The 25,735-nt window shown below is 52.2% G+C and overlaps 1 protein-coding gene and 1 long non-coding RNA gene across 6 annotated transcripts in view; one reads left to right on the top strand and one right to left on the bottom strand.

Moving 5' to 3' along the window:
- Positions 1–1,127: 1,127 nt before the first annotated feature.
- On the top strand, positions 1,128–22,235 carry IRF8 (interferon regulatory factor 8; the record flags this gene model as incomplete). Of its 5 annotated transcripts, none has more annotated exons than XM_082605607.1 (9): positions 1,128–1,159; positions 4,747–4,921; positions 10,638–10,821; positions 13,279–13,367; positions 14,721–14,826; positions 15,893–15,940; positions 19,537–19,923; positions 20,579–20,694; positions 21,209–22,235. In XM_082605607.1, the coding sequence occupies 8 exons, from the start codon at positions 4,748–4,750 to the stop codon at positions 21,383–21,385; spliced, it is 1,281 nt and encodes a 426-aa protein (XP_082461733.1). In that variant the 3' UTR covers positions 21,386–22,235. The 5 variants fall into 5 exon arrangements, with proteins under 5 accessions (XP_082461733.1, XP_082461732.1, XP_082461730.1 ...); XM_082605606.1 differs by having other exon boundaries at positions 15,890–15,940; XM_082605605.1 differs by lacking the exons at positions 1,128–1,159; positions 4,747–4,921 and adding an exon at positions 5,651–5,857 and having other exon boundaries at positions 15,890–15,940.
- Positions 21,304–25,735, bottom strand: part of LOC309794307 — a 17,717-nt gene continuing 13,285 nt past the window's right edge. Inside the window, exon 3 of the long non-coding RNA XR_014292024.1 lies at positions 21,304–21,350. This is a non-coding gene — a long non-coding RNA (uncharacterized lncRNA). The remainder of the gene's footprint in view (positions 21,351–25,735) is intronic.

Genomic DNA, 25,735 nt, shown 5'->3' with positions numbered 1-25,735 from the left:
CAGGGATCTTTCTTTGAATATTTACTCACTTCAGATTTGCAGTGTATTTTTTTGCATTTGGGGCCCAATAAAATTTCCTTTTCAGTCCCAAACCTTTTCATAGGTCCTTGAAAAGCCTAATGAAAAAAATGGCCCTGTGACCACTGCTGCTTGTGTATGACTGACCAACTAGGCATAAGAGTCAATGAAGAATCTCACTTTTCTCTATGCTGAGGCTACCCCAGAACAGAACATGGAAAAACAAGTCTTCTTCTTTTCATTTCCAGGGCTTTCTTTCTCATTTCTGTTCCCCCACTCCACTCGCATGTTTACAGCAAGTGCCAGCTGACATGCAGGAGAGGCTGGACGCTGACACAGATACACAGGGGACCCTTCTCAACACAACCCGTGTTTTCTGGGGAGAAGAATTTATGATGAAAATTTCCCTAGTTGGACATTCTAGCCTTAACAGCTAGACACGGCCGCTTTTATTTCCGATGTTCAAAGGGCAGTGGTTTCAGACACGTCTTCAGCTGGCCCACAGCAGCTTCAGGAACTTCGGCCACGCTAGCAGAGATGATAGCCTGACCCGGCATGGGTGGTGGCGCGGGGGCCACACTGCGGGGACCCCTGGCCGTCTGCAGCATCGACCTCGGGGCCCCTACCATCCCAGCCTTGACCTGCGCTGTCAGACCTCCACCTCGGCCCCGACCTCGGCCAGCTGATGCCCACCATCCACCCCACAGCCCTGACCTCCGCCATCTGACCCCCTGCCTCAGCCCCAACTGGCCTGACTTACGCCATCTGGTACCCACCATCCGCCCTAACCTTGACCTGGGCCGACGGACGCCCCCGCGGCCCTCGGGAATTCCTGCGGACACTCCCGGGACCCCCGGAGCGAACCCCGGAAGACTCGCGGACCGTTCGGCCACGGACGCCTCCGAGCAAAGTGATTTCTCGGAAAGCCGAGCGCTTCGAAGAAGGCGGGCCAGGCGCGCCGCTCCCATTGGGCGGCCCCTCCTGCCCTTCCGCGCCTATTGGCCGGCACGGCCGTCGCTCTGCGCGCCGGGCCCGCCCCCGGCCTTAAATTAGCGCGGGCGCCCGGGTCCGCGGCGCATCTCCGGAGCTCGGCGGCGGGCGTGGGAACGCCAGCGGCGGCTGACGGCTGGCGGCGGCGCAGGTGAGCGGCGGGCTGGAGCACCGGGGGCGCGGACGGCGGGCGGCGCCGCCGGCGGGCGGCGGGCTGGGAGTCCTGGGCCGGGGGCGCGCGGGCGGCGGCGCAGGTGGCCCTGGGGCGCGGGCGGCGGCGGGCGGCGCAGGTGGGCCCGGGGCCTGGGGCGCGGACGGCGGGAGGCGGCGCAGGTAGGCAGTGGGCTGGGAGCCCGGGCCGGGGGCGCGGACGTCGGCTGGCGCGGAGGCAGCGGCCGTGCAGTCTTGGTCTGTTTTCTCTGTCTTCGTTTTCTCCTGAATCCGAACCGAGCGTCCCGGTGCGGCTGCTCCCAGAGATTGGCCGAGGCTTTAAAATAATCTCGTTTTTCTTAAAGTCTGGTTTGCATGGAAAGTTTTAGAATGGCCCGTACAATGCAGGGAAATATTGATCCCCTTGTTATAAGACCTGCTCCTTTTCCCGCTCAAATCCTGCTCTTGGAACCGGGCTGGAGTCATAACTGTGAAACTGCCCCTTGTCCAGCCGCGCTGGTGGGGTTAGATTGTGAAGCGGGCGGGCTGGATTTTTTTAATTCTAATCGATGACAAGTAAGATTTCTGAGTGCGGTTGGAGGTCTTTTGCTTCCGTAATAGCCCGGTCGTTCCTGGCAAGAAAGTCTCCTTAGGGCTCACAGCTAAAAGAGCATTTTGGTGTAAATTGAGCCCCAGGGCAAAGGGCAGACTTTTCTAAGGTGAGGTGTGCTCCTTACCCAGAGCGGTGAAGTGCTTTGTGAATGGAAACTAGAGACTGGATTTTCCAGAGTTTAAACTACCCCCCCAGCATATGAGGGATGTAACCCACTTGTTTTTGAAAGCCAAGTTAGGAGCCAGCCCTTAAATGACAGTCCTTTTGGATTATGGCCGTTTCCTCTCGAGAGAATTGGGAGAGGTTTAGGTATTTCAGCAAGATTGGGACCAGAAGGAGAAATGGCTTTTGTGCTTTTGGTCTTATGGGTGTCCAGGGCAAACGACCAGGCGCCCTGAGAGACGTGGGGAAGGTGAGCCCTGCACCTGCACCACCTCTCAGGCCCTTCCTGGAATCCGGGTTGGGTGGGCCCAGGGCAGCCTCTTATCACCTCCTGCCTGGGAAGCCTGATCCCCGGCCAATTTATAGCTAATGCAGATTAGCCCCAGATAGGACTTGGCCATAAAGAGAATGATTACCTAAAAATCAAGGAAGAGGAAGTTTTAAACATGTGACTGGGCTTATAAACGTTTTCTGGCTCTGTATTTGGTGGAATTTTGTTAGTGTTCAGTAAATTGTTATGGATCACACTGTAAGAGAATCTTAGGCTTTTAACGCCACTTAGAATCTTGGAGGGGGGGGTTTCGGTGACAATTCAGGTGAGCTGTCCATGTGCTGAGATCCTCTCACTTAACCGTGGCTTTTCTCTGCAGGGTGAGTAAAATGAGATCCTGCTGGGGGCCTTGGGGGTTGGGATGTCTCTCTGGGCCTCAGAGTTTCGTCTTTTGAACGAAGCGGGGGCCGGATTAGATGATTTCTAGAGTATTTTCATGTTCTGTGACTCACTCTTTCTCTCAATGCCATTCTCTTACCTTTTTTTTTCTTTTCTTTTCTTATAAATCACCACGAGATTCGTCCTTAAAAGTTGAGGGGTTATGAATCCATTAGAAATCCTGATGAGAAGGTGTTGACCCGCTTTCTAGAAACATGCCTGTACAAACAAAACTTTGCTTTTTATTTCAGGAGGCTCCTGGAGCATGGCCTCCAGTTTATGAACTTTGTACTAAGGGGGTGAGCAAAATGCTCACGAGCGGGAACATTTCATTTAATCGACAGATCCGCAGACACCAGCCTTCTTTTGTGTTCTGGCCCCTTTCGCCCTCCTCCACACAGCTCCTTCCTCAAGTGAGGGGAGATGCTCCATCTTTCCTCCAGGAAAGCCCTGTGGGAATCTCTGCCCTGCTAAGTTATTTTCTGGGGTGCGTGGTGGTGTCGTTTCATCTCTCTCACTAGGTGTCGCTCCCAAATCTGTCCCTTCCAGTTTATAAACACGAGGGACTGTTTTCACATTCTGGGACTTTGAGATCCATGCACTTTGCCGATGAGGAGAGCCCCGGAGAGATGGTCAGGTGACTTTCCCAAGGTCTAGTTAGAGAAAAGCCTTCGCTGGGGTCTACAGTTTCCAAATCGAAGTCCAGTTCCCATTTCACATGCTTCACTCCTTTTGAATCCACAAACGGCAGCTGGAGCTAATTGGATGAAAAAGTTACAGGTGGCGCTCATTGGCCCTCACCTCCTCTCCTCCTACCTGGGGCCTGGACCCCTTCTCCGACCGCGTAGCCACCTGTGGGGTGGCTGGAGTGTCCAAAACACACACACACTTCTTGCTTTATGGACCAGGATGGCTCTGGATGTGACCATGTTCTTAGGGATGTTATGTCTTGTCACTGGTGATTGTTTCAAATTTGTTGGCCCGAAGAGGTCACATTTTAATCGGAAGAATTGAAATGCTGTTTTTTTTTGGGTGGGCGTCTGTCCAACCGCCTAGGGGATTTCCACCCTGTTCTTGTAAACGTGGGCTGTGAGTCGATACGGCATGGTCGCGTTCTCTTTCTGTGTGCTGTTGGGAAAGCTGTCTGCTCTGGCTAGAATGTTCTTCCCAGGGGTGTCTTTGGGCGCCCGGGGTGGTGAGGCCCCCAGACCCTGGTGCATTCTGGGAGAGGCAAGCTTTGCTCTGTTCTGTCACTGCAGTTGTTTTCCTCCCTCTTGTCCTCTATCTCCCAGTTGGTCATCAGAGTTCCTGAGGAGGAAAGTTGGGACAGTAGCAACAACATGTGTTATTTAAAGAGACTCTTCTCAGGTCCAGGCGCTGTGGGAGGTGCTCTGTATGTGTCGGCTGAGTCCTCACCACGACAACGCCTGGTATCTGCAGTTATCCTGGTGTGTCAGCCAGCGTAGCTGACACTCCGAGGTTAAACGACGATCCAGGCTCACCCAGCTGAGAGACGGTGAGACTTGAATGGGACCCCAGCTTGGTCCCATTCCCAAACCAGCTGTGAAGGGGCGATCTAGAAGGGATAGCCTTGAGGATTTCTTGTTTCTCGGAGAGCACAAATGTCATGTTTGCTCACGCATGCTGGTCCAGTGGGGCATTAAGTCATGGAATTGGCTCTCAGAGCGATGGACTGCTCATTGAGGGCACCTGAGAAGGTGAAAGTGATTTCCCCCATCTGCTGCTAAAAAGGGAACGATGAGTGATGCTCTCATTTGCGGCTGTGTTTGCGTGAAACAGAACAGGGAGTGAAAGCTGGAAAGAGCACAGCCAGAGCCTTAGTTGGGGCCACATCTGTGATGCACAGCTGCAGAGTTCCCAGTGAGCTTTCAGTTTCCATTCAGGGTTGGAGGTCCTGGAAGCCGGCATTGTCTTCTCACAGCAGGTGGCCCAGAGTTCCTGGATCCCTGGGTTTCCCCCGAGCCAGCACCTGTGTTGTGATCCTCTGATTTTCCTGTTAGCAGTTCTTGGCTGTTGAGTACCTGGGGTGCTGTGAGCAATTAGACGGTGTTTGTAATTTCACAGGCTGTTTTCTCTTTCCAAGGATGTGTGACCGCAACGGCGGCCGGCGGCTGCGGCAGTGGCTGATTGAGCAGATCGACAGCACCATGTACCCCGGGCTGATCTGGGAGAACGACGAGAAGAGCATGTTCCGGATCCCTTGGAAACACGCTGGCAAACAGGATTACAACCAGGAAGTGGACGCCTCCATCTTCAAGGTAGCGGCTTGGCCTCCCTGCCACATCGTGAGCTCCTGGTGGAGCTGTTGAGTGATTGATGTCTCTCTTATTTGCTTGAAAGTTAATCCAGTTTTTTTTAAGACAAATGAGTGCCGAATGTGTCTCAAAAAATATAGTAGGTGATTTTACACCTGTTATACGATTTAACCACTTTCCCGGTTAGTTGCATATTGTTGGCATTTTCCGTTGAGGAAAACCGAGGGCACTTTCTTCCCTTGCACTGCCGTTTCTTTTGCATGAGGACTGGCAAACACAGAGAGAAAATACTTCTTTTAGACTGAGACCTTTTCCCCCGGGCTGCCCCCTAAATTCCATTTAGAATTCTAGGAAAGGTTTAATTCTTCATTCTTTCAGAGTTGCTACTTCTGCTTGGCAGTGTAGGGTCAGCTCAGATGAGAGAGACACCATCTGTCATCACTTCTGGGGCCAGGTCATGTGGGTGTCCTGAACCTGCAGCTGGTGTCTAAAACTAGTCCACTTCCCTTGAGGATCAGCGGTACCCCACGCATGGCGCGAGCTGCTGTGTAGTTCCACCATGTGCACTGAGACGGCAGCTCTGACCGAGAGTTTGCTCTGTGCTAGGCCCAGCCCCACGTGTTTTATTTGTTTTCCTCTCCCACAATCCTATGCAGTAGGTGCCGTTCCTGTCCTTGTTCTGTAGAGGCTCCAAGCGGAGAAGTGACTTGTCCAAGATCTCCCAGCTCTTGGATGATGGAGCCAGTGTTTGAACCCAGGCCTCCCAGCCGTGAGCCCAGGCTCCCAACCCCTAGCCGTACCCATCACCTAGATTCAGGCAGAGGAGCCAGAGCATCCCAGCTCGGCAGCCCAGCCGGGTCATCAGAATCCCCCATCGGTCGTCAGGGTCACAGAAGTGTGGGCTCCACCCCTTGGGAGATTTGGAGCCCTAGGTCCAAGGTGAGCCCAGGCCTCCGTGTTTGCCAACAGACATATCGGAGGTGATCCGACTCAGAATCCGGGTTGCAAACTGCTGCCCTGTGTGCTTGTTGTGTGGGCATTTGGGGGCCAGAGTCCAGGAGGGGAGAGCGAGTGAATGTGGGAAGGAGCCAGGAGGCTGAGCAGGGTGGGGGGGGCGGGCAGAGCCAGAGCCCAGGCGTGCGTGGGTGAGGGGAGCAGAGGCCTGCAGGACCCCAGCGCAGCACTGGACCCTTGGCCGGGACCACTGTCCCCGACACAACCAAAGTGACAGAGGTTATCCCTCGGCCCCAGAGCACAGCACCGAGAGGTCACAGCCGGCTTGTGAGGCGTCCCAGCCCTTCACGTCTCTGCCTGGCGTTTGCGGGGGGGGGGGGGGCTGCACGTCTTAGCACTTCTGTTACTGTGTAACGCGGGTCACAGAGCTCTTTGACAATCTGATGCCCGTTGCCTGCCCCTCCAAGAAAAGTGGGTGCGTGCGAACGTTCTGCGCTCACCTTCAAGGGGGCCCTCGTGGCCTGGACATCCATCCGGCAGGTTTCTTCCCTTCAGAGACCCCAGGTCGGGAGCCTGGGCACTGCTCATGCCTCCTTTCTCCTCCTTGGTGGCATTGTGGATTCCTCTCTGGGAGAAGCTTTTTGCCTTTGGCATCACGGTGAATTTCTCTTGGGAATGGCTCCATCTAAATTTTAATATTGCCCAAGGTCCAGCCAGTCGATTGGGAATTCTAGATCATAGATGGCTGTAAGCCAGGGCTCCGCCGCCTGGGGCCAGATTGTTCCTTGTGTGGGTCCGTCTTGTGCACCTAAGAGGATGTTAGCAGCATCCTGGCCTTGGCCTTCTAGATGCCAGTAGCACCCTCTGCCCCACTGTGACAACAAAAGATGCCTCTGACATTGCCAGTGCCCCCCTCCCCAGTGAGAGCCCTGCTAGGAGCGGACTGTGACCAGGATGAACAGATTGAAGCAGAGGCATGGGGGTGCTGAGGGCACAGTTGGAGGCTGACCATCAGTAAAACTGCTTCAGGAGGGGACTGGGGGCGAGACCAGTGACTGCACAGCCCTGCTTGTGGCTTGCCGGCGGAGATGCAGGCCTCTCCTTTCACCCTGCTCCCGCTTTGCTCTGGGGGGTAATGAAATAGAGCCCCAGATTTATACATCTTATGCAACGTTCTTCATGGCCGTTTCAACAGCGTTGAGAAAAATGTGCAAGATTCCCAATGTTTCCGTTGATTACGCAGTCCCTCAGTGTGGCAATCTGAAATGAGTCTACAATCTCGGCAGGAATGGGAGCGGGAGGGAGACCGGGCGCCCACCCGGAGCTGGGTGGCCACCCAAAGGGCGACATCCTGGGCTGGTGGACATGCACATGGTGGAAGACCCCTCTGGCCCGTCCCCAGTGGTGCTCACTGCCATCCACCAAGGGGCACGTCTCTGCCATGTCCACCAACAGAGCTCTGCTGTTGGAAAAGCCAACGGTCAGGCCTTGAGCCATCTTGGGGATTTTCTGTTTAAGTAGAGAACCGTTTGTTTCAAACATTCAGAGAAAACCTTTCAAAAATTTATGAGTTAAGAGAAAAAAAAAAATGAGCCTGCTTTCCTGCCTTAGTCAGGGATCGTAAGAAGCCACTTATACCAGAGAATCCTTCATTGTCTGCAGGTGTCATTGTGAGGTCAGCTTCATGGTGTGGACCAGAGACAGGAGATTGAAAAAGACATTAGCTCATTTTGTATTATCCCTGACTGTACTGATGAGGCCCTGATATCAGCTCATATTTAGTCTTAAAAAAGTATTTTGCCTCCTTTTCATAAAGTTGAGGGCGAAGATCTAGTTAACTGAGGGTTATGACTTGTTAATTGTTCTGCCATTGACCAGGCTTTGTGACAGGCCTGAATAAATTAGAACTTACTTTGCAGCAGATATTTCAAATTCAGTAGGCCTTCCAGGAAAAAAATCGCATTTGACTTTTAAAGCACAAAATGAGACAGTAATGTTTGTTTTCTGTTGTTTTTAAATTTTATTGAAGTGTAGTTGATTTACAATGTTGTGTTCATTTCTGCTGCACAGCAAAGTGACTCAGTTATACATATATACTTTTTTATATTCTTTTCCATTCTCATTTATCACAGGAAATTGAATATAGTTCCCTGTGCTCTACAGTAGGACCTTGTTTTTTATCCATTCTGTATTTAATAGTTTGCACCTGCTCATCCCAAACTCCCAATCATCCCTCCCCCTTGGCAACCACAAATCTGTTCTCTATGAGACACTAATGTTAAATGGGAAAGAGCTGGTGGTCCTGGGTTTAACGCTGGCTGCTGACGAGTGCAGAGCAGCACACGGACAGGGGAGACGTAGGTTCCGGTGTATTCTGAGCCGCTGCGTGGCTGTTGATGGGCCTCAGATCACTCTGTTCTGTCTTGCACTTGCTCTTGAAGAGAAATCACCCAGGTAAGCTGGCATTTTCGAGCCGGCCAGAGAGCCCTGCAAGGGCTCAGGGCAGGCTGGCGGTGGGGCACCCGATGCAGCCCAGTGCACGTCCTGACTGCGGGGCCCTGCTTTGCTCTTTGGAGCTGGCTTTCCTGATGGGGTGAGCGTGAGCTTTGAATGGACGAGTGCCCACGGCAGTGCCCCATGGGCTGTGCAGCTCTGGATACACCCCAGCTGGCCTAACATGGCCCCCAAATCCACGCTCTTCCAGTCCCATTGGTAACGCGGATTACCAGCTCAGTGGTTCTCAAATGAGGATGTGTGTGAGTCATGACAGTACTTCTTTAGGGGACACTTGGTAGTGTCTGGAGATGCTCTGGGTGTCACAGCGGGGGGAGGGGATGCTACTGGCACTAGTGGGTAGACGCCAGGGATGCTGCCGGACCTCCCACCGTGCCCAGGATGGCCCCCACCCCGAAGAGTGGTGCAGCCCCAAATGGCATTAGTGCCAGGTGGAGAAAACCGGATTTAACGTAAATGCACATTTGAAATTACCGTTCAGTGTGTACACAGTTTACACTTAAATTTCTATGAAAAACATAAATCAGTGCTTGGTTTGTGACGCAGTTAATAAACGAAGAGAAAAAGACGGAAAAGGATTGAAAGCCATTTACTTTTAAACATGTTTCTAAAGGGGAGTCCTGCGTCTGTGAGGAGGAAATGACTGCGTGTGCTCACTGGTATGAGTAAGGGAGCTCCTCCGGTTCCTTTACCTCGGGTACGACTGCAGACTCTGAGCTTAGGGCGGCAGCCGAGCAGAGAGCACAGGCACTGAGCTTGTCTTACATCAGGGGGAAAAGCCAGGACGATTTTATGAATTTTATTTATTTGGCTGCGTTGGGTCTTCGTTGCTGCGCGTGGGCTTTCTCTAGTTGCGGTGAGCAGGGGCTACTCTTCATTGCGGTGTGCGGGCTTCTCATTGCAGTGGCTTCTCTTATTGCGGAGCACGGGCTCTAGGCACGTGGGCTTCAGTAGTTGTGGAGCATGGGCTTAGTTTCTCTGCGGCATGTGGGATCTTCCCGGACCAGGGCTCGAAACTGTGTCCCCTGTATTGGCAGGTGGATTCTTAACCACTGCACCACCAGGGAAGCCCTACCAGGACTATTTTAAATGGGAATCTGACTCAGGGTGTTACGGAGTTCCTGGCCACCTAAGTCAGAATCACTGGGATGTTGGCTAAAGATACGGGTTCCCAGACCTAACCCACAGGTACCCAAGGAGACTTGAGGGGCAGGGCCCAGGAATCCGCATCTTAACGAGCTTCCCAGGGGATCGGTATATGCATTAAGCTTGGGAACACCTGCCTGCTGCTTGCTGAAGTAGAAATTCCTTGGGTTGGAAGTCAGAACAGCTGGTTTTTAATCCCAGACTGGGTCACCTTGGGAAAGTCAGCTCTTAGAATTTCATTTTCCCGGGTGAGGGTTGAGAATTTCCTCCAGATCTCCTGTTATTTTAGGCTGGAAGACATGTCTGATTTTGCCTGACACCAAACGTTATTTTCACCTGACAGTAGTGACCTCCTGATTGGTGTGTCTGTATTCCAATTTTGAAATCTAAAAACTGTGCCCATCCACATGTTTTTATTTTATTTTATTTTAAAATACTGCCCCATTTTACATTTTGACTTAAAGTTTCCAGCTTTGAATTTCTGGTCCTAGTTCAGATTCTAAGGTTTGGAGAGGTCAGAAAACAGAGCTGTAAAAAAAACCCACAAAGAGGGAAAACATTTCTTTGCATTTTAAACAGTACCCTGGGGAGCGGTAGGGGAGAAGGGGGTGGGGAAGGTTAGAATAAACGCCAAAATGCAAAACAAAATTTCTGTTAAAAGTAGCAGGGCAGTGGATGACCACATTCAGACTCTCTTGCAAATGTTCCCTTTTCATGCTACATTTTAGCTAGAGGTTGATTTGAAAAAGCAACAAATTGTTCTTTGTTTTGAACATTCTAGTGAAACCATGTGCAACTTCCTCTTTGCGCTCCTTGACTTCAGGCTCCTCCTGGCCCTCTGGTCCAGGGGAGGATTTGCAGGGGATAGATCCAAGATATATATGTGGCTGTGTCCTTGGGCCTGGGTTCGAATTCCGGAACCCCCCCCCCACCTGGGTCTTTGAACTTCTGTAAGAGGAAGTGGTCTGACTGGGGTCTCTGAGCCCTGAAATCCTTGACTGAGGACCTTCAGGAGGGCGAGCAGAGCAGGTCCTGCCTGTGGCCCTGGGTGTGCGTGGTCCCGGGGCCAGCTGGGGACTTCATGTGTTTTCTTTTCTTCCTTCAGGCCTGGGCCGTTTTTAAAGGGAAGTTTAAGGAAGGGGACAAGGCCGAGCCGGCCACATGGAAGACGAGGTTACGCTGTGCTTTGAACAAGAGCCCGGATTTTGAGGAAGTGACAGACCGGTCCCAGCTGGACATTTCTGAACCGTATAAAGTTTACCGAATCGTCCCCGAGGAGGAGCAGAAATGTAAGTATCCTTTCTTTATGGGCACTTGGCCCAACAGAGGCCACCTGGGTCTGGGGTTCGAGTCGCCGCCCATGGGGTCCAGCTAAACCAATAGTTCTCTCCTTTATGTCAGCAGAGGTTGAGGTCTCCTTCCGCTGACCTCACCCACCATCTGCCGACTGTGGCAGCTTCCAGTTGAGAGGCAGCGGACGGGAGGAAGGGGCGGGAGACGGGGTGGCAGCTGGCACTGCTTCTTGCTGACTGTTGGACCAGGAGCGAGTGCTGGGGCCTCCCTGGGGCTCAGCAACGGGCTTGGACGGGAGCAAGGCTCTCCGAACAGTGCCGATGAGGGATTCCTTTTGTTTTCTAGCAGCTCGAGGAGCAGGCTAGGAGAAAATAAGGCGGACAAAGAAGGGATGGCTGATAGGGGTTGAGGGCAGAGTTCTTGAATGAACTTGCAGATGGCGCACTGTTGGCTTCATTGCTGGAGATGGGATATGCTTCTAGATATTAGATCCTGACCGTTGTTTGGGAACCCCCAGCTGTGATAATTCCTGAAGTCTCCTCCCGCTGTAAAATCCCGGGAAAGCAATTGTGAGGAGATTAAAGCAGAATAGCAAAAACCGGCCTCACATCCCCCCATCCTGCTGTCCACGCGCTGCTCTGGTCAGACATCACTAATCGATCAGGATGTGTTGAGCTCAGATCTGGCCTCAGGCGTTTTCAAAGAGCTGTGCTCTGCAGCTGCTACAGATGAGAGCTGGCCCAGGAGATGAAACCTAATTACCACCCCTAGTTAAAAACATTCTTTCTTTCGACACGTTGACTTTCTTAGCCATTTGATGTAGCAGTTAGAATCTTGGCGCAGCATCCTTTCCTCCGTAGCTGCTTAGTTAGTCGTCCAGTGATGCTGGGAAGAAAACAGAACCCTTGAAAACTGCCTAGGGCTGGGCAGGAATTCTGAGTTTCTGAGGGGGCTCTTCCCACTGCAGGGAGGTTGAAAATGTTGATACGTAATTTTTAAAGTTAAAATCGTGACTCAGAAATACATGGTGAGCCTGGGTCGGAGAGTTGTTTAACTCGTTAACGAGGGCGCCAGCGTGCTGTCATCTAAGACTGCTTCACAGAACATGCGACGCAGGTGCGCAGGGTCAGTGAAAGGCAGAAGGCGGAGCTGAACCTGTGAGTGTCCTGCCCGGGCAACACAACCATGGCTGCGGGTGATCTTCTCTCGTGATCACTTGTAGCTTAGTTGTCTGTGAATTAACACCTAACTCTACTGAGTCTGAACCCTAATGGACAATCAGTAGCAAGTCAAACAAACTGACCTTCCCCATGGAGAATCAGATGGCCCTTAGGGGGACACCTCTTAGCTAATACTCTGGGATGCTCTATTGCCATCTTACTTCCAGTTTTGGATAAATTTTTCATCATCACAAAGTATAATAAATTGTGAGTTGAAGGAACAGAGAAGTTTCTCTTAATCCTCCCACCCGCAGGTCAGCCAAGCTTGAACAGGCAGGCGACCCTGGCTTGTTTATAGCTCGGAGCGCAGCCAGCATCACCTGCAGGGGTGGATGTTACAGAAGCAGCGGTTCTCAGGGGGCAGAGAAGCTTCGCATTTGCATAGTGTCTAGGTGGGCGCGCACTCCTCTGTACCTCACTGGTTTGCTGGCTACTCTGGGGGTGCCCCACTTGCCCCCCGCCTCCCCCATCAGCAGCTTCTGAGTGATTTTTTCAAATCAAAATCGAATCAATATTCAGTCCGGATGAAACAGTGGGTCAATTCTACAGATGATTGGGACTGATGAATTCTAGCAAACGAGTGTTTGTTGGTCATAATGCATCTCACATGGATAAATGTAATGAGGTGAGTTTCTGGCTGGGGAAGAGGCCTGAGGGGGGGAAGAAACTAGCTGGGTCCAGAGTGCTTGTCGTGGGAATGCTCGTGTGCCTTTAGACAGTTCCTGCTGCAGGCGGGTTCCAGCCTGGGCATCCGCGGGCCTTTATGGTGCGCCGCGTGCGTGCACAGATGCACACATGTCTATTGGGAAAGGCCAAAATGAGATTTCCTGCCCATTAACTTTAAAAAAAAGACTCCAACCTGCAAACATATTTTGCCAGGAAATCTTTGCCCGTCTTCAGATGCCCTAGCTTGTAACTCTATCCTCTGTCAGGTGTAGAGTAGATCAGACGTGAGTTCATCTTAGATCTCAGCAAATAGAAGGAAGAGACCAAAGTGCTGCCTTGGTCGTCTGCGTGCTGGACTCAGCAGCAGCCAACTTCTCTTGTGCCTGCTGACCAGATGACTGAAGCAGCATGGGAAAAAGATTTCTAGGCCTTTCCCAAACCACTGAAGACGCATATTGGCTTCTGTTTCCTTCAGCCTGGCCTTAAGAAAAAGCCACTGACTGTGGCCTTGATGATGGTTGTGATGCCTCAGTGCCGGTTGTCACGCGTTTGTCCGGTTTTCCGTAGGCAAATTAGGCGTGGTGGCTCCCGGTTGCATTAGTGAAGCCACAGAGATGGAGTGCGGTCGCTCCGAGATCGACGAGCTGATCAAGGAGGTGAGTGGGGGCAGCGTTTCCAGAGGTCCGGCCCCGACAGAAGCTGCGCGTGTTCGGTGGAGAGCGGCAGAGAGTGGCACCATCCCGAATGCTCTGCCGAGGCCTCCGGGGCCTCGGGCTCTCGCTCGCTCAGGGATGGGGCGTGAGGACCTGCCATCCTCGGCCCGCTGGTCAGCCCCCTGCAACTTACAGCCTGTCCTTCATCCCGAGGGCTGGGGCCAAGCTGCCTGCTCTGCATCAGTGAAGTTCCCTCAAGCTCTAAACTAGTCATATTTTAAACATTGTGAATGGCACCATATATTCCCGTGCCTTTTTAGGCAGGCTGTAGTGAAAAAGCAAACGTTCTTTGCTGCTTGGGGTTGTCATCATGATATGGATTATCACAGAGCTCTCGCGCTGGGGGGCTGCCTGTTACTCATATGCAGCTCTTAGTCCTTGATGGGTTGGAGAGCCATCTAACCAGGCTTATTAGAATTGTACACAAGCTCATAGTTCATAGGCTATAAGTGAAGGCTTAACGGGGTCTCCTTAGGCAAAACACGTGGGTTTTTGAATACTAGTTTTAGCTACCTTTCGCTTCATAGCTATGTTTTTGTGCATGTTGCAAGGCCGACATTGCCTAGCTAAAATTATTCCACACAGCCTTGCAAAAGGGGGTGTGGGTGCTATACAGATTCTTCTCAACACTCACATGGCAATAATAGAATCGTTTGGAGTGCTTTGAGGGAGAGAATGCAGATAACAAAATGCAGCCTCCTCTGGGCTGCCTGGCTTTCCTGCACATGGCAGCTGTTAAGCCTCTGGGTGGGCTCTGGCAGCAGACCCAGTGAATTCCTGGCTTCATTTCTTTCCAGTGATGTCCCGTTTTCCATACAAGGCTTTCCAGCCAACTCAGCTAAGAGAGTGAGATACTTGCGTTGGCACGTGAGGATCACAGCGAGGGCAGGTTTCAGAACGTTTTCTAATTGGACTTGCTGGCCTCCTCTAAGGAACGGGTCAGAGATGCAAAGTCTAGACGTGGCGCGTGGCGTGAGACGGGCTGGGGCGCGGGAGACTGTGTCTAAGGTCACCGTGTGCTTCCCCAGGGCGTTAGGGCAGCTGGGTGACCTGGCCATTCGGTTTTGCAATAGGCACTTCCATGTAAAAGGCCAGTAAACACATGAGGGGCCCCGCAGAGGCTAGTGATTCGGTCTCATGGTTTGATTGCTCAGCCTGGTGGATTTGTTGTCTTGGATCTTTCAAGATGCAAAGTGAAACTTTGCTTCATCTCCTGCGATGGAGATGACAGCGTGGCTTTAGTTAAGTCTGGAAGCCCAGTGACAGCACCGCTCTCCTCTCTCGCCCCTGCCCCAGCCTCCCGTGGACGATTACATGGGGATGGTCAAAAGGAGCCCCTCCCCGCCCGAGGCCTGCAGGAGTCAGCTCCTCCCCGACTGGTGGATGCAGCAGCCCAGCGCAGGTGAGGGCGGGGCCAGAGGTGTTCCCATGGCTACCGGCCTTCTCTCCTTTCTGCTTGGGGCGGGTGGGCGGGGAGGCTACCATCATGCCTATTTTCCTGAAGGTGACTGAGCCCAGAGAGCTGGTGTGGCTTCCGGGCCCGAGGGCACAACCTGGCCACGCCTTTGTGCCCCACTTGCCACTGTCCCCTGGGGGCACAAGGTCCTTCCCGTAGGTGGTGGCGCCCCCGCTGTGCCCCTGGGAAGGGTGGACGGAGGGGCAGGACACCAGAGGGAAGATGCAGCGGGGCTCGTAGGTCTGTTAGGACAGTCTTGTGCATGAGGATCCCTGAGCGCCAAGGATAGCCGAGGGCATCTGAGATGGGGAGAGCTCGGAGCCCTGGATTTGAATCCCATGCCAGGAAGTTGCATATCTTATTCGAGGCTCAGTTTACTTGACTATAAAATGGAGACACCAGGACCTGCCCCCCAAGGTCGTGAGGACTGAGGCCTTCGCCCTTTTCTTAGCTTCTGATGTCCCCCGCCCCCGCTCCTTGAAACGTTCCTCTCTCCGCGGGCACGAGCATCTTTGCCTCCTCCCTCACCTCTTTGCCCCACTGTCCCCTGTGGGAGACCGGGAGGTGACAGCTGGCCTAGCGACCTCAGAGTTGGCCAGGCTGCTGGGGGACGATGTCGCCCCAAATCCCTGTGCTGCAGCAGCGCGACCGGGAACACTCGCTGGGCTCTGGGCTCCCCTCCGGGGCAAGGCCTGGGTGAGGGGCCGCAGTCCAGGGGTGTTTCAGGAGCAGACCCCGGGGCGCGAAGGAAGTGTGGCCCCATGGTGTCACACCGACACACGATCAGAGATCCCACAGCACGGGGGAAGGCTCCTCCCGCTGCCCGCCGGTCGGGTTGAGGTCTGGCTTTATGAAACAAGGGTCGCTGTGCTGGGAGGGAACACCCTGAACGCGGCGGAAGCCTGCGGCGGGGCCTCAGGCGCACGCACGTGCGGCTCCTAAGGTGACTGGGTCCCCGCACACGGCTGGGGGTCTGGCTGGGTCTGAAGCTGCTTTTCTCTCTCTCCAGCAGGCCTGCCACTGGTGCCAGGGTACAGCACCTACGACGCGCACCACGCAGGTACGGAGGGGCTCGGGGCGGGCTGGGGGCGGGCTGGGGGCGGTCACGCGAGCTCTTTGAAGACAAAGCTCTAAGGACCCGTGGGGGCCCACAAGGGTCATGGACAACCGCGATCAGGTGTCGCAAGTTGGGAGCCCGATTCCTCCTCCTCACTGTTTGGCTTGGGAGCAAGTGGCGGTCTTCTTGAGCTTCTTCTTGGGTTGGACCAACAGACAGATCCAAAGAGTTCTCTGTGGCTGTACTTATGCAGGAGAAAGAGCGTGGGGACAGACACGCTCAAGGCCCAGCTCTGTGTGACCCCAGGTGGAGTAGCTGAACCATTCGGAGCCTCAGGCTTCTCACCTATAAAGTAGTAACAGGGGTGACAGCCGCCTCACCAGAGTGCTGTGAGGTTTTAACGGGGTATTATTACAACTTGCTGGTGGGGACATAATTGGTCAGCGTCACTGGGGTCAGCTTCCTTTACTGACATACCCTCTCCCACACCCAAGCTCGTAGCAATAGGGATACTAATGATGACGATGACAGTGGTGATGGTGTTGATCAGACGGTGTTGATAGTGACGGTGTTCCCGGGTTGTTCCAGAGCTTCTCAGCACCCAGCGTGTGAGGAGACTCACAGCCACCGCCTCATGCCGAGAAAGTCCTAAAGCGCTCTTGTAGAAGTTGTGGACTTCGGTCCCTCTGTTCCGTTCACACGCCCACCACTAGGTGAATAAGCTGTCAAGGGAGGAGGCCGTGAGTGAAGCGGACAGGTGAAAGGTGCCAGGGAGCGGTAGGGAGTGTGGCAAAGTGGAACCCCATGCCCACTGCGCTGCCCCGTGGACTCGCAGACCCTGCCAGCCTTGCTTTCCCCATATACTGCAGAGAAACCAGAGGTCTGGATTTTTATGTGAAACATTCCATGTAAAACGCTGGCAACAGACACGTGTTGACAGCACCCCACTGTGCCGGCAGATCCACACGCGCCTCAGGCCGCCTGTGTGTGCTCTTGACTGTGTCGTTGAAGTGACCAGGGTCAAGGGTATCGTCTGGAACTGTCAGAGTGGCGGGAGTGGCAGGCATGGAGCTAGCCTACTGGGCAGGGCTGGGTCCACGCCCCCAATTAGCAGCCGCGTCGTCAGGGCGAGCGCCTTCACTTGTCTATGCCCCAGTTTGCTTACCTGGAAAGTGGTGTAATTATGAATAGTCTCCATCTCGAGGGGTCGCTTTGAGGACTCAGTTTGCTAATGGGTCCCCACACTGGGCTCAGCACCAGGTATGGCTGTGAGACCAGGGGTGGGACATAACTTCAGGGGTCTCATCCATGCAGCTCGTCTTTTGTCCTGTCATCCCAGTTTATTTTAACCACCGCTTACACGGTGCTTACACGTGCCAGACACAAATGCGAGCTCACACTGTCCTCACAGCTGCCCGGCGGGGTGGGGCTGTCATCTCCACTTTGCTGATGGGGAGGGAGGCTTGGAGTGGTGGAGCCGCTGCCCGGGCCACCCAGCTGGGGCCACACGCCAGGCGGCCAGGCTCCAGAGTCCGTGCCCCTGGCATCTGTGCTGAGCCGCCACCGTGGTCAGACTGTCCCCCAGCAGGGCTGTCCTCGGTGGGCGAGTGGCTAAACCGGGCGCAGGACGGGGTTGCCATGCGGCTCTTAGATCCGCAGGAAGGCTGGCCCGCGCTCCCCGGTGGCCAGGCTGAGGCGCTTCTCCTCCGGGGCCTCCACCACTTGGCTGGAGCGGCCACGTGTCCTCGCTCAGGCCCTGCCAGCCCGCGCCGCCCCTCAGCAGGGGCCACTTGTACAGCCCTCCTGGGCCTGTCTGGAGCACCTGTGCAGCAGCCGTTCACACGGCCGCGAGGCGCTGGCATGAGATCAGGCCTGGGCGATGACAGGGCAAAGGGGCAGAGTGGTGACAGAGCCAACCTGGAGCATTTCATTCATTTGGGACAAAGGTCAGAATTGCTCCGGAGCGTAGGGAGTGGAGCGCGGAGCATTAGGTGGTGCAGACACGGCACGTGGGGAGGGTGGTGAGCGGGGGACGAGGCGCGGGCTGGGATGCGGGTGCTGCTGAGCCACCCGGGCCTCAGTTTCCCCAAATATCAAGTAAACGCGTTGGACTGGACCACCTGAAGCCCCGACCCACAACCCCGCATGATTCGGGAACGCCACTGAACTCCAATGTGGGAGACAATGGAGCCTGGGGTATGGAGCAGGGAGTCGTGCCGTTTGAGCAGAGGCCAGTGGGCGGGTCCGAGGAATCAGGAGTGCACGGCCGCATTAACCCAGGCCAGGCGGTGCGCTGCACAGCTCTTGGGGGCACCGCGGAGTTGGGCCACTCACAGCTTGTGTGGCTCCCGAGGCAGCCCTCGGCGGGTCTGAGGCCCTTGGAAGGTGCCCTGAACTCACCAAGCTCACTGGTAGCGCGCGTACTTTTTTGTAGCTTAAGGTACGAAGATGCAGCTCCCTCTGGGGGTTCCCCTGGACTGCCTGTTGTCTTCACTCCCACCTTAGTTTAGAGGTTCCCAAACAGTGGTCCCGTGGACCCCACCTTTGCAGTTGGTTTTCATATCTGGGTACCGCCTGGACTATTACTAATGTCTGACTTTTCTCTAAGTTTCACTTTTAAAAATTAAGTTTAATTTAAATGGGGCATCTATCATTGCCTGTAAAGGTGGAACCAGTACCACTTGCTGTAAGTAGGAACTCAGAGGCCGAAGCCAAGCCGGTGGAAACCAGACATGCCGTTCAGAAATTCTGGCCGTTCTGTTAGCCCCACCCCAGGCTCAGAGGCTCAAGTTCTCTGCCTCGTTAGAAAGGGAGGTTGTCAGAATTACGTGTTAAGGGTCCATCAGCTCCAAACTAGGGCTTTCTTTGATCAGAGGTTGAGAGACTGTGGAAAATGGAATCATCTTTTCATTTATTTAATGCTGTCTCCCGCCGCCCCCCAGTCATCCTATGTGTGGCACATTTTGGGAAACGTCTTAATTTGAGTACTTTTCAGACTTCTTCCTGAGAACAGGTTTGGAGGAAAGGTTTTGGAGAGATTCTTAACTGGACATTCAGGGAACCCCAAGGCGACTGTGAATTTGTCAGGAAAGAGATTATATCTTTGTTTTCACTGACGTGGAAATCACATCTAGCATTTCCTTCCATCGTGAACGTAGGCAGTACTGTGTGTGTGTTTGCGTGTGTATGGATGTGTGTATACGTCTAGTATAAACTGTATGTCGTATACATGATAGTGGTAGAGCAGGGCCTGTGAGATGGAGTTATTTTCCGAAGAATTTAAGTTGTCACAACATCGTTTACCCTCAACCGTGATTTGTAAATTACAGTAGTTACGAGACCATCCCCAGAAGGAGGGAGGACCCTCCAGCAATTTTTACTATCTTGAATCACTGGCTTCCTTAGTGATTCTGTGTATTTTTTCATGCTTATAAAAACATTATTTCTAGAAGGGGTGCGTGAACTTCCCCAGAATGCCGAATAGTCCCAGGGTTAAGCCACCCCCACCTTGGGAGAAAGGCAGGCTCCGGCCATGTTGGCACAGAAGGGACCGGGGCCCCTTCTCCCGCGGCCCCTGACCTGTCCCCGTCTCCCCACAGCCTTCTCCCAGATGGTCATCAGCTTCTACTACGGGGGCAAGCTGGTGGGCCAGACCACCACCACATGCCCCGAGGGCTGCCGCCTGTCCCTGGGCCAGCCCGGCCTGCCCGGCGGCAAGCTGTGTGGGCCCGAGGGCCTGGAGCTGGTGCGCTTCCCGCCAGCCGACGCCATCCCCAGTGAGCGGCAGCGGCAGGTGACGCGGAAGCTGTTCGGGCACCTGGAGCGTGGCGTCCTCCTGCACAGCAGCCGGCAGGGCGTGCTGGTCAAGCGGCTGTGCCAGGGCCGCGTGTTCTACAGCGGCAACGCCGCGGTGGGCAGGGGCGGCCCCAACAAGCTGGAGCGCGACGAGGTGGTTAAGGTCTTCGACACCAGCCAGTTCTTCCGAGGTCAGTCCCAACCCGACTTCCTCCCACCTGTGTGTCCAGGGGTGGCCCAAGGAGGAGAGGCCCCGGGCAGCAGGGCGGCCCTGCGTTTGAACCCTGCCCTGCCCGTTCTCCCCGAGCCACCCAGGCCCCTCCCTGCCTGGCTCCCGGCGTCTAGAGGGGGTACCCGCAGAGGGGGCGCCTATGCAGTTCTTTCCTTGTGCAGCTGTCGGAGGATTAAGGAACTTAGCGCCTTGCCACGTCGTTGGGGGCTGTCCCCGGGAGCTGGTTACAGCCACAGTGTCCCAGGCCCCAGCTCGGGCCTGCGGGGTCAGAATCTGCATCTTGGCAAGGTCCCCGGGCAGCCGTGTCCACGTTCTGAGACAGTGACCTTGTGCACGCCTGCACGGGGGCGCTGCCCGAGGCTGCCGTCATCCTGGGAGGCGTGTGGCTAGGATCCCACGCCCGGGAGTTCCTCCTGGAAGGTCGGGACGTGTGATGTGAAATCAGTCACTCTGGTCCCCTGAGGCGGCTGGCCAGAGAACTCCCGGGGGCTTTCTGGAGAAGGGGCCCCGTGAAGGGGGACGAGCTCAGGTGCAAAAGCCCCGAGTCCACCTGGCCGAGGGGGTCGCAAGGCCAGGATTCGCAAACAGCTTCCCCTGCGCTGGTGTCCCTCCAGAGCTGCAGCAGTTCTACAACAGCCAGAGCCGGCTTCCCGACAGCAGGGTGGTGCTGTGCTTCGGAGAGGAGTTTCCAGGTGTGACCCCCTTGCGCTCCAAGCTCATCCTCGTGCAGGTGAGGACTGGTGGCTTCAGGGCTTGCGTCCAGACCGTGCAGCCTGCACGTCTGGCTGGGGACCAGGCAGCAGGGCCCGGGGGGCTCCACCCATGTGCAGGCCTGGACGAACGCTTCAGGTGGGGGAAGGAGACTCACTCTTTTCATCTCTGAACTATCTTCTCATGTTCCAGGACTCTCACAGTCCACATCGTTTCCATTCGTTTTGTTTAGTTCATTTTTTAAAACAAATCCTCCTTTTCAGAGAGTCCCCCCCTGTTCAGTTGCCTTAAGGTCTAAGTTGACAGACTAGGGCTTTGAGAAATGAACTCTAACTGGTGGAATTCTGGACCCTGGCTCGCCAGACTGGAGCACTACAGGGAGAGTATACATAGGAGTCTCTGCAAAAGACTGCTTGCCCGTTCATCCACCGGAGGCCTGGAGGTTCAGACGGATGGCTCCGGACCGGGGTAATCAGAGAGGCCCACCTCACTCCCCACCTCCATCTCTGACCTTGTGGTGCATGTCCCTCCAGATCGAGCAGCTCTACGTCCGACAGCTGGTGGAAGAGGCTGGGAAGAGCTGCAGTGCTGGCTCCATGATGCAGGCTCCCGAGGAGCCCCCGCCAGACCAGGTCTTCCGCATGTTTCCAGATATTTGCGCCTCACACCAGAGACCTTTTTTCAGAGAAAACCAACAGATCACAGTTTAAGTCTCTCTCTCGGGCACCCCGCCCCACCCACATCTAGAATTTCATTATTACAATTACTGTCGTAATTAGTTAAGGATGTGGATCCCTCTGACCTGGGGTGGAAGGCTTTACCCTGCTCTTCATTTAGTAAGGGCGTCCTCGAGGACTTGACAGGGAAACAGAGCTGTGCCCCACTTCTACCGTTCAGATGTAAGCATCGAAACTCGCACCAAATGCTCTGGAGGCTGTAACTGTAACTTGTGATTAAAACATTTATTTCCTGCATTTCCCCCTAATTACCATTAGTTGCTATGATTCTTTCAGTATTTGGGGATACTTGATATTTCCAAAGACCTGGCATTCAATTTTCTTAGCAAATAGCTGTTTCCAGAACAGAAATCTGGAGTAGCAGATCAATTTTGTCTTTAACTTTGGTTAGAGCTATATAGACTTAAGTGTCTTCTTTTAAGCCTGTTAATAAGATTTAAAGACACCTGGATACCAGCCTTCCTTTAATAAGTGAAAGCAAAACGCTTGGGTTTTTAGAAGAACGCATCATTGTCTTCCTAGAATTTGGTGCCAGGAGAGCATTTCCATTGCCAGGTGAACTGGTGTGTTTTCGTCTTCAGACAATGAAAACTTTCCTTTTGGGCCTTTGTTGCCAGGAAGCTTAGAGCTAAATTTATTTTTTCATTTCTGTAATTAAATCATCTGACATACCTCTCTCTTCTTTGTTCTAAATGGTTTTGACCTGTTTTTAAAATATTTGTACTTTTAATTGCCCTTTTTAAGTTAATTGTCCTATTGTAAGCTGCCTTGAATCTTTTTTTTATAAAGTGGGCAGGATATAAACCACAAGTTCAAAAAATAATTGTGGATGGCACCAGCTTTTTGATCGTGGCTTCGATTCAGTCAACCCATTCGTGGGCCAGCGATGTGGAACGTGGGAGGGCAGCTGGAGTCGACTGGGGAACACTGGGTGAGATATGTCAGCTTCTCACCACTACGCTGGTCTCCTAGCCCCAGTACTCCTTGCAGTCAAAGATGACCCCACTCAGTGTGGAGAAAAGGGAGCCCTCCTACACTGCCAACTGGGGGGAATGTAACTTGGTGCAGCCTGGTGCAGCCACTATGGAGAACAGTATGGATGTTCCTTAAAAAACTGAAAATAGAATTACCATATGATCCTGCACTCCCACTCCTGGGCATATATCCAGTCACAACAATAATTCAAAAAGATACCTGCACCCTTATGTTCATAGCAGCACTATTTACAATAGCCAACACGTGGAAATGACCTAAATGTCCATCAACAGAGGAACGGGTAAAGAAGGTGTGGCACATATATATATACAGTGGAACACTACTCAGCCATAAAAAAGAAGGAAACAATGCCATTTGCAGCAACATGGCTGGACCTAGAGATGATCACACTAAGTGAAGTTAGAGAAAGACAACTACTGTGTGATATCACGTGTATGGGGCACCTAAGATACAACACAAACGAACCTGTCTGAAAAAGAAACAGATACGCAGAGAACAGAACTTGTGGTTGCCAAGGGGGTGGCTGGGGGAGGGATGGATTGGGAGTTTGGGATTAGCGGGTGGAAACTATTATATACAGAATGGATAAACAAAAGATCCTACTGTGTACAGCACAGGGAACTATATTCAAAATCCTGTGATAAACCATAATGGAGAAAAATATGAAAAATATATATATAACTGAATTGCTGTGCTGTACAGCAGAAATTAGAACAACATTGTAAATCAACTATACTTCAATAAAACTAAAATTTAAATTGTGGTGAAATAATACACATAAACTTTTTAAAAAATGACCCCACTGCACACCAAATTCTACCCTTCAACACAGTGGGATTCCAACAGAGAAGTCCCAGTTTTAGCCCTGGAAGAACTTACCCTATTTACTAGCAAATAACATGCATCTATTCCCCAAAAAACATATCCACGTGTTTACCCTCAATCATGATACTAATCAAAAGCCAGATAGGAGCCTGAAAACAATGGCTTGCTTGGCTTTCTGGTTCACAATGTCGCACTAACCTTCCAACGTGCAGGATAATGTATCTCTACAACCACTTAAAATCACTTTCGTAATTACAAAGCACTTGATACCAATGGCATTTTTCACAGAACTAGAACAAAAAATTTTAAAATTTGTATGGAAACACAACTTAAAGAAAAACTGAGCTGGAGGAATCTGGCCTGACTTCAGACTATACTACATAGCAACAGTAATCAAATCAGGATGGTACTGGCACAAAAACAGAAATACAGATCAATGGAATAGGATACAGAGTCCATAGATAAACCCATGCACCTATGATCAACTAATCTATGACAAAAGCAGCAAGAGTATAAAATGGAGAAAATACAGTCTCTTCAATAAGTGGTTAAAATCAATCACTAAAAAAAAAAAAAAGGTGGTGCTGGGGAAGCTGGACAACTGCATGTAAGAGAATGAAATTAGAACACTAACACCATACACAAAAATAAACTAAAGACCTAAAATGTAAGACTGGATAGTCTAAAACTCTTAGAGGAAAACACAGACATAACACTCTCATAAATCACAGAATATCTTTTTTGATCCACCTCCTAGAGTAATGAAAATAAAAACAAAAATAAACAAATGGGACCTAATTAAACTTAAAAGCTTTTGCACAGCAAAGGAAACCATAAACAAAGTGAAAAGACAACCCAGAGAATGGGAGAAAATATTTGCAAACAAAGTGACTGACAAGGGATTAATCTCCAAAATATACAAACAGCTCATGCAGCTCGGTATCAGAAAAACAACAAAATCACAATAAAAAAATGGGCAGCAGATCTAAATAGACATTTCCCCAAAGAAGACATACAGATGGCCAAAAGGCACATGAAAAGATGCTCAAATCACTAATTATTAGAGAAATGCAAATCAAAACTACAATGAGTTACCACCTCACACCAGTCAGAATGGCCATAGTTAAAAAGTCCACAAACAATAAATGCTGGAGAGGGTGTGGAGAAAAGGGAACCCTCCTACACTGTTGGTGGGAATGTAAATTGGTGCAGCCACTATGGAGAACAGAATGGAGGTTCCTTAAAAAACTAAGAATAGAACTACCATATGACCCAGCAATCCCACTCCTGGGCATACATCCAGACAAAACTGTAATTCGAAAAGATACACACACCCCCTATGTTCACTGCAGCACTATTTACAATAGCCAAGACATGGAAGCAACCTAAGCGTCCAGCGACAGAGGAATGGATAAAGAAGGTGTGGTACATACGTACAATGGAACACAGCCATAAAAAAGAATGAAATAATGCCATTTGCAGCAACATGGCTGGACCTAGAGATTATCACACTAAGTGAAGTTAGAGAAAGACAACTATTTACCATATATCACTTATATGGGGAATCTAGTAACAAATGATACAGATGAACTTATTTACAAAACAGAAGCAGACTCATGGGTATCACAATCAACTTTTTGGTTACCAAAGGGGAAACGGGGCGGGGGGAAGTGATACATTAGGAGATTGGGATTAACATATACACACTACTATATATAAAATAGATAGCCAACAAGGACCTACTGTACAACAGCACAGGGAACTCTACTCAATATTCTGTAATAACCTATATGAGAAAAGAATCTGGAAAAGAATGGACATATACATACGTACAACTGATTCACTGTGCTGTACACCTGAAACTAACACAACTTTTTTTTTTTTTTGGGCGGTACGCAGGCCTCTCACTGTTGCGGCCTCTCCCATTGCGGAGCACAGGCTCCGGACGCACAGGCTCAGCGGCCATGGCTCACGGGCCCAGCCGCTCCGCGGCATGTGGGATCCTCCCAGACTGGGGCACGAACCCGTGTCCCCTGCATCGGCAGGCGGACTCCCAACCACTGCGCCACCAGGGAAGCCCTAACACAACATTTTAAATCAACTATACTCCAATAATAATTATTTAAAAAATAAGTAAATAAATAAGCACTTGGACATTTTTTCTAAAAAAACAAATGTATTTTGCTAGATGGGTGTACCCAGGGGTAGGCCAGGATTGGACAGGCACGGTGTGGTTGAAGACCTGCAGGCTCCCCACTGCTTGGTGTCACAGAGTCTGTGGGTTTGGCCGAGTCGATCCCACAGTCAGTGTAGACACAGGGCAGGTTTGGGGTGGGGGCATTGGTGACGGTCCATTTGCTTCCCATCCACTCTCTCCAGGGTGGGGAAGAGAATTTTCTATTCGTTCCTCTTTCTCCCAGCCTGGGTCACCACCATCCCGGACTCAGAATCTCACGAGGAAAAGGCAAGGAGGGGCCTCACCTGTCAACCCTTGTTTTGAGA

Source organism: Mesoplodon mirus (genome assembly GCF_964341445.2).
Source record: "Mesoplodon mirus genome assembly, chromosome: 19".
Classification (NCBI taxonomy): domain Eukaryota; kingdom Metazoa; phylum Chordata; class Mammalia; order Artiodactyla; family Ziphiidae; genus Mesoplodon; species Mesoplodon mirus.
This window is presented reverse-complemented; position numbering and strand designations above follow the sequence as displayed.